At 47.9% G+C, this 12,329-nt stretch overlaps 1 protein-coding gene and 1 long non-coding RNA gene across 6 annotated transcripts in view; one reads left to right on the top strand and one right to left on the bottom strand.

The window, feature by feature from the left end:
* Nucleotides 1-11,402, top strand: part of si:ch73-63e15.2 (protein strawberry notch homolog 2) — a 57,843-nt gene extending 46,441 nt beyond the window's left edge. For 3 of the 5 annotated variants that reach the window (XM_042057383.1, XM_042057381.1, XM_042057382.1), the window contains 22 exons: nt 1-80; nt 519-636; nt 801-906; nt 1,039-1,192; nt 1,571-1,747; nt 2,410-2,507; nt 2,608-2,690; nt 3,190-3,375; nt 3,558-3,679; nt 3,839-3,970; nt 4,420-4,555; nt 6,004-6,116; nt 6,950-7,021; nt 7,165-7,273; nt 7,518-7,589; nt 7,824-7,967; nt 8,092-8,186; nt 8,751-8,843; nt 9,162-9,293; nt 9,672-9,748; nt 10,033-10,223; nt 10,552-11,401. The exon at nt 1-80 is cut by the window's left edge and continues 64 nt beyond it. In XM_042057383.1, the coding sequence (XP_041913317.1) occupies nt 1-80; nt 519-636; nt 801-906; nt 1,039-1,192; nt 1,571-1,747; nt 2,410-2,507; nt 2,608-2,690; nt 3,190-3,375; nt 3,558-3,679; nt 3,839-3,970; nt 4,420-4,555; nt 6,004-6,116; nt 6,950-7,021; nt 7,165-7,273; nt 7,518-7,589; nt 7,824-7,967; nt 8,092-8,186; nt 8,751-8,843; nt 9,162-9,293; nt 9,672-9,748; nt 10,033-10,223; nt 10,552-11,288 (3,227 nt within the window). In that variant the 3' untranslated portion in view covers nt 11,289-11,401. Of the gene's footprint in view, nt 81-518; nt 637-800; nt 907-1,038; nt 1,193-1,570; nt 1,748-2,409; nt 2,508-2,607; nt 2,691-3,189; nt 3,376-3,557; nt 3,680-3,838; nt 3,971-4,419; nt 4,556-6,003; nt 6,117-6,949; nt 7,022-7,164; nt 7,274-7,517; nt 7,590-7,823; nt 7,968-8,091; nt 8,187-8,750; nt 8,844-9,161; nt 9,294-9,671; nt 9,749-10,032; nt 10,224-10,551 lie in introns of all 5 variants that reach the window. The other 2 variants (XM_042057379.1, XM_042057380.1) reach the window with 2 other exon arrangements.
* LOC121678145 overlaps nt 1-11,494 on the bottom strand; it is a 15,005-nt gene extending 3,511 nt beyond the window's left edge. Inside the window, exon 1 of the long non-coding RNA XR_006021166.1 lies at nt 11,410-11,494. This is a non-coding gene — a long non-coding RNA (uncharacterized LOC121678145). The remainder of the gene's footprint in view (nt 1-11,409) is intronic.
* Between the last annotated feature and the right edge of the window lie 835 nt (nt 11,495-12,329).

The raw sequence follows: 12,329 nt of genomic DNA, 5'->3' as shown, positions 1-12,329 counted from the left end.
GAGAGAGCCAGGCTGGTGGGCAGCATCGCACTCGACTCAAGCAGATCCTGGACTGGTGCCAACCGGACTTTGAGGGAGTCGTATCCTCTGCTTCCTCCTCAGGGAGAAACTTCTCATAAGATATGGGGATGGGCAGTAATGAATGTGAAACTTTCGGTGACTTTTAATGTTGTATGGTGTGTATGTATTCATATCTTTAGAATGAAAAACATCATAGCAAAGCTAAAACTATATATTTTATTGGTGAGACATGTGGAGGTGTGCATGATGGGAGAAAAGCAGAAAACACATTCTTATGTATATCACACTGGCCTCTAAAACTCTACTCAAAACTCTACTCAAAACAGACTTGATGATAGGAAGACTCATATCCATAGCTTTCTCTATTATCCTTTAATCTAAGAGAGAGATAGGCTTTATTTGGCGGTCTGAGGTTCAATAGTGCAACTGTTAGACTTATAGCATACTTGTATTTGTGCAGCTTGGGAATTGTTGTCCTTGACCACAGCTGTGTATAGATTGTGTTTGATGAATGCCACAAGGCGAAGAATGCCACATCCACCAAGATGGGCAAGGCTGTCCTGGACCTGCAGAACAAGCTGCCCCGGGCCAGGGTGGTTTACGCCAGCGCCACAGGTGAGCCTGGCATAGGCACTAACACCACCACTCAGTTAAATTTAACACACACACACACACACACACACACACACACACACACACACACACACACACACACACACACACACACACACTAACACTATTCACATAGTAAAATTGTCCCTTGTCTTGGCACTACATAGGTGCCTCTGAGCCAAAGAACATGATCTACATGAGTCGGTTGGGCATCTGGGGAGATGGGACCCCGTTTCGGACATTTGATGACTTCCTTCACGCCATCGAAAAGAGGTCCGTTTGGTCATTTATGGGGCAGCTCGCATTGGTTGTGTTTATATAAGAAAGCAATATTATCTTGTCCCGCAGTCACAGAATGAGTCTATTAATTGGGGACTGTTTGGGTTTATTTGAATTCCTGAACAGGGGCGTGGGCGCCATGGAGATTGTTGCCATGGACATGAAGGTCAGCGGAATGTACATTGCACGGCAGCTCAGCTTCTCTGGAGTGTCATTCCGCATCGAGGAGATTGGCCTGGACGAGGACTTCAAGCTGGTCTACAACAAGGCCGCCAAACTGGTGCGTGAGACAAAACATATCTCTTTATCTATTACACATCATTTTAATTTAAATAGTCTCACGCGCATTTGCATCCAGAGAAGTTAAAGGAAGTAAAACTGTCATGGAATAGCTCAACTGATTTCCTGTTTCATCAGCCGCTGTGTAGAGTTAGATAGATAGATAGATAGATAGATAGATAGATAGATAGATAGATACTTTATTGATCCCCAGGGGAAATTCAAGCTGCAGAGTTAAGCCATTATAATCCATTGTGTTCTCACAATTTCCTCTATCAGAGCCCTAGAGTGCCTCACAGTTCACAATTGGAGCTCATGATGTATGTAATGGGTCTGTTATCTTTGACCTTGACCTTTGACCTTGTTTTGACCGTTCTAGTGGGCAGAGGCGCTGAACGTGTTTACGCAGGCAGCAGACCTGTTGGGCCTGGTCTCCAGGAAGTCCCTGTGGGGTCAGTTTTGGTCGTCGCACCAGCGCTTCTTCAAATACCTCTGCATCGCCGCCAAGGTGCGACGCCTGGTGGAGCTGGCTAAGAAGGAGTTGGACGCTGGCAAGGTGAGCCACCCCCAACCCCCCCCCCCCCCCCCCTTCAGGGGACGCTCAGTGACATTTCAGCTGTTGAAGCAGACAACCTCCTGAGGGTAATATGAGGAGATGAGTTATTGAGACACAAAAGAACCCCAGCAGTCATAGAGCTAAACCCAAACAAAAAGTTTCGTTTTAGGGTTTTACTTCAGTATGTAGCCTGAAACGATGCATTTTGTGAGGGATATGGATAGCCAAGCCTAAATGGAGTATAAATGCCCTCCCCAGTAGTCAGCCCTGAACAGCTGAACACTGAGTTTACTAATGAGCCCAATTATTGAACCAGGGGGTAGAACTAATGAGCTGAGCAGGAGCGTGTGGGGAGTCAGAGCAGGATTAAAGTTTTACTCCCCCAGTCCAGACCCATCACGTCAGGCCCAGGGCAGCAGAGGCCCTCCAGCAGCCGCCTGACACTGAGCCTCTTTCATCTGCGCTGACCGCAGACACGGCTCTGAGCAACTGGAGCAGGTCTAACCACGTCTGTCTGACTGACCAGGGTAGCGGTGCTTTCAGCTGACGCGTGCTCTTATGTTCTCTCTGTATCTCTCTCTCTCTCCTCTCTCTCTCTCTGTCTCTCTCTCTCTCTCTGTCTCTCTCTCTCTCTCTCTCTCATTCTCTCTGCCTGTGTGTAGTGTGTGGTGATCGGGCTGCAGTCCACAGGGGAGGCTCGCACGCGGGAAGTACTGGACGAGAATGATGGACACCTGGACAGATTTGTGTCTGCTGCTGAGTGAGTGCCATGTTTCATGTGGAGTATATTGATGGTGGTTGCATGGAGCATTGTGTGTGTATGCCATTCTTGGCTCATGATGGGCTGTTTATCTTCACAGGGGTGTCTTCCAGTCTCTGGTTCAGAAGCATTTTCCCTCAGAGAAGCAGAGGAGGGAAAAAGGGGCAGGAAACAAGAGAAAACGTAAGCTGGATATAATGCCATACCACCATTTGAATGATTCATATATTACTATCATTGTTGTTGTTGTGTTGTGAAAACATATGGTCAATAGTAAATGGAATACATTTATACAGTATAGCACCTTTCTACTCCTCTAAGACACTTGAAGCGGTTTACACATTCACCCATTCATACACATTCACACACTTGGGCACGCAAGGCACCTATCTGTACATCGGGAGTGGTTTGGGGTTCAGTGTCTTGCTCAAGGACACTTTGATAAGGTCAGGAGGAGCCAGGCCTTGACAAGCCTAACCATAGAAATGTGACATTAAAATCATCGGAGTTCAAGAATGTGAATGGAACCTATAGATCACATAGGAAGGTCACGTTAGAAAACAGAACTTGCTGTTATTTCATTGCCTGAATGCAAAGCTGTCACCTTTTGCCTACTTTGATTGACTTGTGTGAATGTGTGTGTGTGTGTGTGTGTGTGTGTGTGTGTGTGTGTGTGTCTCAGGAAAGCCCCGGGGACGTCAGCCCAAGTGCTCACGGCAGGCGCAAGAGTTCGCCGGGGTCATCAGCATCAGCGACGACAGTAGTAGCGACACCGAAGCCATGGACAGCGACTCCAACTCCTCGCCCGACTCGCTGCAGGACAACAACGATGATGTCATCTTCGTCCACCAGACCAACAGTCACACCGGTGCGTTTGACGCTCAAGCAAGCGAAGGCTCCAGGAAAATGCGTTAACTGCAAATTCAGACGTTTGAGGATGTTGCTTTGTCATAGCCGTAGTGTGTCGTAGGAAAGCTGACTAATAATGTAAGCCTGGCCGTTTTTCAGTGGTGTCTTTAATTGTCTTTTTTTGTTTGTTTGTTTCCAAAGCAGAAATAGAAAAAATGAAGCAAAGCCTACTGACCAAGATCTCAGAACTGGGAAAAGAACTACCTCTGAACACACTAGATGAGCTCATAGACAAATTTGGAGGACCAGAGAAAGTATCTGAGGTAGTTATTGCAGCTCACCTGCAATTGCAGCGTACTCTCAGATATATGGAATCTAGGTCATGTCTGTGAGGGGTGTTTGGGTGGGTCAATATATGAATGAATGTGCGAATGCGTTTGTTTGTGTGTGTAACACTTTCCGCTGCCTCTCCATGTCTGCAGATGACCGGGCGGAAGGGTCGGGTGGTTCGGCGGACAGATGGGACTGTCGCCTACGAGTCGCGCGCCGAGCAAAGCTACACCATCGACCAGATTAACATTAAGGAGAAGGACCGCTTCATGAGCGGGGAGAAGGTAAGAGGCAGAATCACACACACACACACACACACTCACACACACACACAGGAATGAGCTTGTGATAATCTCAGCAATCTCCGTTAAGCCACCCTTGTCCCTGATGAGTTCCATTAGCCTGGGGTTAATGAGGCAGGAGGATGCTGCCTGTCTCTGTTAGTTTCTCTCTTTCTCTCTTTCATTCTCTTTCTCATTATCTCTCTCTCTCTCTCTCTCTCTCCCTTTCGCACGTACTCTAGCTCTCAGTCAGTTCCATTCAATTGGAGTGGGCTTTATTGGCTCGACTGTCCATGACCAGTGGCTTCAAAGCAATTAGGCCTGTTGGAGAAAAACTTTAACTACATGTATTATGAGCTCATCTGTGCGCTTAATGAGAAGACTTCATCTCTCTTGGCCTATCTTTCTGTGCCTCATTCTCCTTCTCCCCCCCCCCCCCCTCTCTCTCTCAGTTGGTGGCCATCATCTCGGAAGCGGCCAGCTCGGGAATCTCCCTGCAGGCAGACAAGCGAGTGAAGAACCAGTGCCGGAGGGTGCACATGACCCTGGAGCTGCCCTGGAGCGCAGACCGTGCCATCCAGCAGTTTGGTGAGTGGAGCAAACAAAGGCCCCTTTAAAGGTTGTATCAGCGATCTCAGGCCTAAAAAAGGCCCAAACATAAATGATCACATTCATCTATTCTTTCCTAACGATCCGCTAGCTGCCTGCCCCATAAGCAGGCGGTCAAAAAAATGCGTCTCTGTAGCCTAGGCTCCGAGATCTGTACACAAAAACAATTGCTACCAACAAGGGTTGGCAACCCACTCAAAGGCAAAATAAAGTGTTTCAACCAATAACCGACGAGATGCATGTTTAGTAGAGTTTTAATTGAACTGGAGAGACATTGTGGGCAGCCGTGGCCCACTGGTTAGCACTCTGGACTTGTAACCGGAGGGTTGCCGGTTCGAGCCCCGACCAGTGGGCCGTGGCTGAAGTGCCCTTGAGCAAGGCACCTAACTCCTCACTGCTCCCCGAGCGCTGCCGTTGAAGCAGGCAGCTCACTGCGCCGGGATTAGTGTGTGCTTCACCTCACTGTGTGCTGTGAGTGTGTTTCACTAATTCACCGATTGGGTTAAATGCAGAGACCAAATTTCCCTCACGGGATCAAAAAAGTATATATACTTATACTTATACATCAACAGAAATGACGTATCCCCGCTATCGCTGATACAACCTTTAAGAGTCTCACTTCTCAGACTGACACCAGATTAGGGTCATGCTAAGGTCACTGGGGACTGGAAACACAGGAGGTGTGAAGATGGTCTGATACCGAAATTACATATCACCTATACACACATACACATCTGTATATCACTGCATGGTGCTAAAATGCTGAAAGATTTTGCACTCGGTGGAGCCATGTGCTTTTATTTATTTATTTATTTTTCTCTTCTTCTCTTGCTTCTGGTTTTCAGGAGTTCATGTCTGTTTTTGTATTTTAAATTTATTACCATCAATGGTATTCCATTGTCAGTGACTTTGAATCATCTCTTGACAGAAAAAAGTATTAAAATAAAGTAACCCCCGTCCTCTTCTTGTTGTGGCCGATATGTTTGTTTTTTTTTCAATTGTTTCCCAAAAAGAAGGTGTAATTATTTAGAGGTGTTATGTTTTTTTTTGTTTGCCTGTGACTCTACACATGACTTCCTCTGATTGCGAGGCAGATGGTGTAGAACTCAGACACACTTGCAAAAACTTGCACCAAGTGAACTTCAGGAAACCAAAGTCAAACAAACAGCCGAGGACCATTTGTTTCTTCTGATCTGCAGTGAGATAAGCACTCTGTGTGGTTTTTCAAACCCAAACACACCGCGCGTTAATTGGAGAGTGCACATCTCACACTGTCAGCGAGGCCAGGCCAGGCCGCTTATGTCACAATTATCCCATTGAGAGGGTTGCCAAAGCAGAACTGGGCCGACCGGTGTGCGGTCGACTTCCCGCCAGCGCCACCGCCTCCTGTCTCACTTCCCCCTTCCTCCCTCTCTGTCTTCCCACAGGCCGCACGCACCGGTCCAACCAGATCACGGCGCCCGAGTACATCTTCCTCATCTCGGAGCTGGCCGGAGAGCGGCGCTTCGCTTCCATTGTGGCCAAACGCTTGGAGAGTCTGGTGAGTTTCGGGCAGAACTGCCCCCCCCCCATGCCCACTCCTGATCCTGTCTCCTGCATCTAGGCCAGAGGTTAGAGTGATTCTGGTGTCAAGGCCTGGATTATCACTGATCAAGATCCAATTGTTTAAAAAAAAAAACACTGAACTTGCCCACAAATGTAACAACACATCAGTTAGACTCTAAACTGAACTTGCCCACAAATGCAACAGCACATAAGTTAGACTCTAAAATGAACATGCAAGTCCATGCAAGTATATTGTGTGTTTTCATTCTGCTTATGTAATCAGTCATAGCCAATGTGGCAAGATTGTTCTGGAAAACATTGACTTAGGGAACCGAGAGGATAGAGCGCCTCAAAACAGTGACGCGAGCGCACTGCAGTGTTCCTCCTCCTTCACTGCTGTGGAGTCTGTGTGTTCCCAATGCCTTTCTGATGAGTCACTGCTCTCTGTGCTGCTTAGCTTTCTCCCAGTACGGCTTATATCAGTTCCATTGCAACAAAGCGTACGAACAAAGCCCTCTCTGTGCAAATGAATTCATTTTCCTTTCCGCCTCGAGAGGAAAGAGAACACTTCAGGTTTTTTTGTGACAATGTCAAACTTCCGCCATTAAAAGTCAAGAGGTGTTTCACGCATGAGTGCGTGATCTGTCGCCTGCTTTGAGGCCTTGGCAAAATGTCTGTAATCCCCTGGATGGGCTTTTGAAGGCTTTTGTCAGAGTTTTGTCCTAAGCGCCATATCTGTATCTTTTATGTTCTTGGAAGCTCAGGAACTGAAGTTGTCTTTCCCCCCCCCCCCCCCCCCTTCCCTTTCTTTGTTTTATCTCTCTGCAGGGCGCTTTGACCCACGGAGACAGGAGAGCCACAGAGTCCCGAGATTTGAGCAAGTACAACTTCGAAAACAAAGTAGGTCACCACGCTTATCTTGCAAAGAGTTTCACTTTCGGCAGAGGAAGCCGCTCAGTCTTATTTGTGAGGTGATTTTTTGACTTGATTGTGTGCGGGCTGCCCTCAGTGAAAGCATCTGTTTACTGTTCTCTCTCTACCAGTATGGCACCAAGGCTCTAGATAAGATCACCAAAGCCATCCTGGGGTACATTGAGAGCAAAGTGCCCCCTCCCAAAGACTACCCTGGTGGCGACTCTATGTTCTTCAGTGGTAAGTGCTTGTGTCTGTGTATGTATGTGCTTGTATGTATGTGCTTGTATGGGTGCGTGTGTGTGTGTGTGTGTGTGTGTGTGTGTGTGTGTGTGTGTGTGTGTGTGTGTGTGTGTGTGTGTGTGTGTGTGTGTGTGTGTGTGTTTGTGTGTGTGTGTGTGTGTGTGTGTGTGTGGGCATTAAATGGCAAAGAAATACATGCCTTAATTCAATTACAATCAATTGCTTTCTCTGTCAATTCCAGACATGAAGCAAGGGATGATAAACGTGGGCATCTTCAGCCGGGACTCACGCTTCGGCCTCAGCACTGAGAAAGGTGAACTCCCCGCTGCTAACCACAGCCCTTTCCCTAACGCTGCACACAGGCCTGTGCACTACAGTTTGCATAAATAAACATTGGATGTGTAAATATTTGTTGGGGAAGTTTTAATTTTTCTAATATCTGTGTGATAGCTTTGGTGCCCGTCAGCTTATCTGAAGGCTGTGTAGCTGCCTTGTCTGTTGGTTCTGCACCCGATTGTCTGATTCACGTTCCTGTTGGGCCTTTCAGACTGCACTATCACCAAGTTCCTGAATCGTATCTTGGGTCTGGAGGTGCACAAGCAGAACTCCCTGTTCCAGTACTTCACTGACAACTTCGACTACCTGATAGAGAAAGACAAGAAGGAGGGCAAATATGACATGGGGATCCTGGGTAAGAGACGACTTCTAGCTGCCAGCGCTTCTCCGAGCTTCCCTTTGGCATAAACGTGTGCCTTCTCTAGCTGTCTGTCCAGGTGTCTGAGGTGGGTTTTAATGTCCTTTCGTATTCTGTCCAGATCTGGCCCCAGGCAATGATGAGATCTACGAGGAGAAGCAAGAAGAGTTTTTGACCGTGGGGAACCCACACGATGGCCAAGTCGTACTGTATAAGGTACGATCACGTGGTTTAACCTGGTCATGTCTCCATGTCTCCATTGCTCAGCAGCATGCATGCGGTAACAGGAAGAGAGACTGTTATGTGTTTTATCAGTATAACAAGGTGACCCTTCACACTGAGGATAAAGGAGCTTTATGATAAGATCTATTATAGTGACAAGAAAAAGAGGTACTTATTTTTACAGGCAGCTGATCCTAAAACAGCCAGAAACCGCTCAGTAGCTGTTGTTCTACATGTTATCTGTTGGGGTTTGTGGTTGTTTGCTTTGCCTTTGTCGTGTGTGTGTGTCTCGTTGTGGGTTGTGCGTAGGTGTGTATTTCTTCTTAATGGCAGAGAGCAAGTGTGTCCACCCAAACTGAATCCTGACCTAATCCCCATCAAAAAAATAACTGAAGTGTCGAAACTGTCTGAATCTTTTGCATTGTGAATATGTGAATATAAGGTGCATGCTGCAAGTGTGCGAGTGTTTTGTGTGTGTGTGTGTGTGTGTGTGTGTATTAGCTGTGTACTAAGATGGGACTGGGAATCACATGGTTTATTCTCCTCTCACTCCCCTAGATCACTGTGGACCGAGGCATGCCATGGGAAGAGGCCTTGGCCAAGTCCCAAAGCCTGAGCGGCCCAGACGTGGGCTTCTACCTCTCTCACAAGGTGAGCCGCCCACCCCAGAGCCAAACACTAAGTGCCCAGGCTGACTATCCACAAGGTCAGACCTGAAAGACCGTTTACCACCATTCCTTCAGAACATTCTTCATCCCCCAAGACGGGTGTTTTGGAACAGGTGTATCATCAATTAACTGCCAGTGTTTGTACATTGTCTGATCAAATTTGTAATGCAAATTCGTATAACTTTATAGTACAATGCAACTGAGATTCTAAGTGTGTGTGTGTGTGTGTGTGTGTGTGTGTGTGTGTGTGTGTGTGTGTGTGTGTGTGTGTGTGTGTGTGTGTGTGTGTTCTGACCCAAAGCTGAGAGGCACTCAGCCTTGTGTGCTGCTGGCAGAGCAGGGTCGAGGCCACAACCTCATCATCCACAAGCCCAACATAGGCAAGCAGGCCCAGCCCGAGAGTCTGGACAATATGGGGAAACGCTACCGAAAGGTGAGAGCCCCTCTACACACACACACACACACACACACACACACACACACTCACACACACACATGCAGATGCAGATCACAGATACAGATGTATGTTGGTATGTGTTCATCAGCCCACAGACACAGGGTCAGAATATTTTCATCGCTAGTTTATTGAGATTGATCTGAATATTGCACTGAGGACGTTCCATTTGCATTGCGTTCCATTTACATTCTCATGCTGCCCCCTACTGGGTTGAAATTGTAATACCATGAAACATGTTTTGTAAACTGATAAAAACTGTATGATATAAATTATTATATATAAATATTGAAAGTTGAAAGATGATCATGTGTTAATGTAAAAGGATGTTCCTGTAACATAATATTTATCTCCCAGGTCACTCCGGAGGAAGCAAAGGACATCTGGGAGAAACAGTACCAGTTCTCCTTCAGTAAATGCAGCCATGCCAACTGGTGAGTGGAACCGGCTCCAGTAGAAATACAAAAGACAATAGAGTGATGTGGCCGTGGGTTAGCTTTACTCTGAAGGAAACTCAGATATTCCCCCAGAACAGACACGTCAGAGAGTTAAGACCAGAATCTCAGAAAAAAAAAATCTTGTGTAAATGTTTGTATTTGTGTATTCAGAATATTTGTATACATATTTACACCCGAATGTCTAAATGTTTGTGTGTGTGTGTGTGTGTGTGTGTGTGTGTGTGTGTGTGTGTGTGTGTGTGTGTGATGATGATGATCAGGAATGGGAAGTGTAAGAAAGTGGAGGAGGGACAGGAGTGCATACAGGGCATGCGTCTGCGTCAGTACCACATGCTGTGCGGCGCACTGCTGCGCGTGTGGAAACGCGTTGCAGACACAGTGGCTGACCTCACCGGCTCCAGCATCCTGCAGATCGTCCGACTCAAGACCAAACAGCTCCAAAAGCAAGTGGGTGAGTGACCTAAATGCACCGATGGCCCTACAATAGCAGCCTCACTGGACTGCAAACCCTGGTAACCCTAGTCAATCTGACATGACATCTGGTCTGGAAGTGATGTAAAAAAACACCAGGGTCTTTCAACTGACTTTGACCCAGAGACCACTTTTCTGACCAAAAAGTAACCTGCGGACCACTGTTGTTGTGGTGTGAGGAAAGAGGTTGAGACTGGGTCTTTTTTAACTATTAGACATTTTATTTTTCATTCTTGGCATGCCTATTTCGTTATGCTGCATATCTGACTTTTCCTGTGTGTGTATGTGTGTGTGTGTGTGTGCTGTAGGCATTAAAATCCCTGAGTCGTGTGTGTTGCGCGTGCGTGACGAGCTGCAGCAGATGGACAGTGAGGTGAGGCGGCGGCGGGAGCGGGAGCTCCTCCAAGCACAGGAGTTCCAGCGGCCACCAGCGCTGCACACCGACGCCCTCGGCCCGCTGCCCTTCCCCTCCACCACCGGCGAGCTGAGCGGCCTTTCCCCCTTCCTCTACCCGCCGCCCACGGTGGGCGCGTTCCCCTCGCTGTCCAAGACCCCGCTGGCAGACATGCTGGACGGCCCGGACACAGTCGCCCTGGGTCTTGGCGCCCTCCCGGCCACAGCCGCGGACTTCGGCCTGGAGTCTCTGGAGTCGCGGCAGCAACCGCAGCCACCGCAGCAGCAGCAGGAGAAGGACAAGTTTCTGGAGTTCATGGACAGCATCCGACAGTTTGATTTGACACCGCTGTCCAACACCCCGCCACCGACACCTGCGTCGTCTTCGCCTGCAGCCATGTCCTGTGTCCCCGCCGGAACAGCCCAAGCCCCCGGAGGGCTCTTTGCGTCCCAGGCCGTGAGCACAGTTGCCACCTCGACGTCTTCCTCGCCGATGTTCTCCGAGATGCCTTTGTTGACTATGCCCACCACTCCGTGCAACAGCGACGTCCACATTGACTTCCGTGAGGTTCTCAACACCATGTTCCAGAATAGCACCTTGGACAGGCAGTCCGTCATCAAGTTCCCTCTGCAGGGCAGGGACTCCTCTTAACCAACCGTACCAGTTCTTGCCATCCCCACCCCCACCACTGCCATCAGGCCCCAACTCTGGACCCTACTGCCCAGCCCAGCCCAGCCCATCCTCTACCACACCTAACCACACTCAACAACACCTTGCCACACCTAACCACACTCAACAACACCTGGCTCACATTCACACGAACCAGGGCCAACCGCGGTAGGATGTCTCTTAGCAACAGCATGTTCTCAGACCATAAACACTCAAAACATTGTAGCTTTAGCTCAGCTTAGGGCTACTCAGCCTTCCGGATTTGAGTCGAGTTTCTGTTTGAATTTGTCTGTAAATAGTGAAAATGATTTGTATTGGCACATGTGTAAAGTTCTACGTGACTTCTTTGGCGTTCCCTAACTGGATACTTGGGAGGAGGGAAGAGAGGGTGTGAAACCATTGACAGGAAAGACAAAGGTGTTATACAGAGGTATTTTACCGTAACATCAAACTGACAAGGGTAGTGGTTCGGATTTGGATCAAAAATACTCTAATAGGTTTCACCACACAGCTGTCCATCCACCTCCCTGACACACACCCCTCCCTCCCTGAAACCCACTATTCACACTAGTTTTTTACGGAATTTTCCTAAAACAATTAGGGAAGAGGGTGGGAGAGGGAGGTTACAATCTGCTATTAACACAGTGCCTTTGGAGATAGTGGAATGTTCTCTTTTAAACACACTCAGACTAATGTGCATTCTGTATTTGACCACAAATGCATCAGTATTTATCGATCTAGTTTTGAGCAAAATCCTGGTTCCCAGCATGAGAGAGGAAGAGTAAAAACCCCAATAAAAAGGAGGGGATGGGCGATAGCCTCTCTCTCCTCTCTCTAGTTAGTGCATGAGACAGACCGCGCCAAGGCATCTGAGATGTTGCAGCAGTTTCATCTTCTGTGGGTGCCTCCCCTTAAGGCCTGGCGTCACCTCATCCGTCAGACGCTCCCCTCATTGCCTCTTCTCGCGAAATTCTCAGGAAGACTGAGGGTGTTATGAAGCACTTCCGTTTTTTTGTTTTTGTT

The sequence above is a fragment of the Alosa sapidissima genome, chromosome 12 (genome assembly GCF_018492685.1).
Source record: "Alosa sapidissima isolate fAloSap1 chromosome 12, fAloSap1.pri, whole genome shotgun sequence".
Classification (NCBI taxonomy): Eukaryota; Metazoa; Chordata; class Actinopteri; order Clupeiformes; family Clupeidae; genus Alosa; species Alosa sapidissima.
The sequence above is the reverse complement of the archived record's forward strand: the minus strand, read 5'-3'. Positions and strand labels throughout refer to the sequence as shown.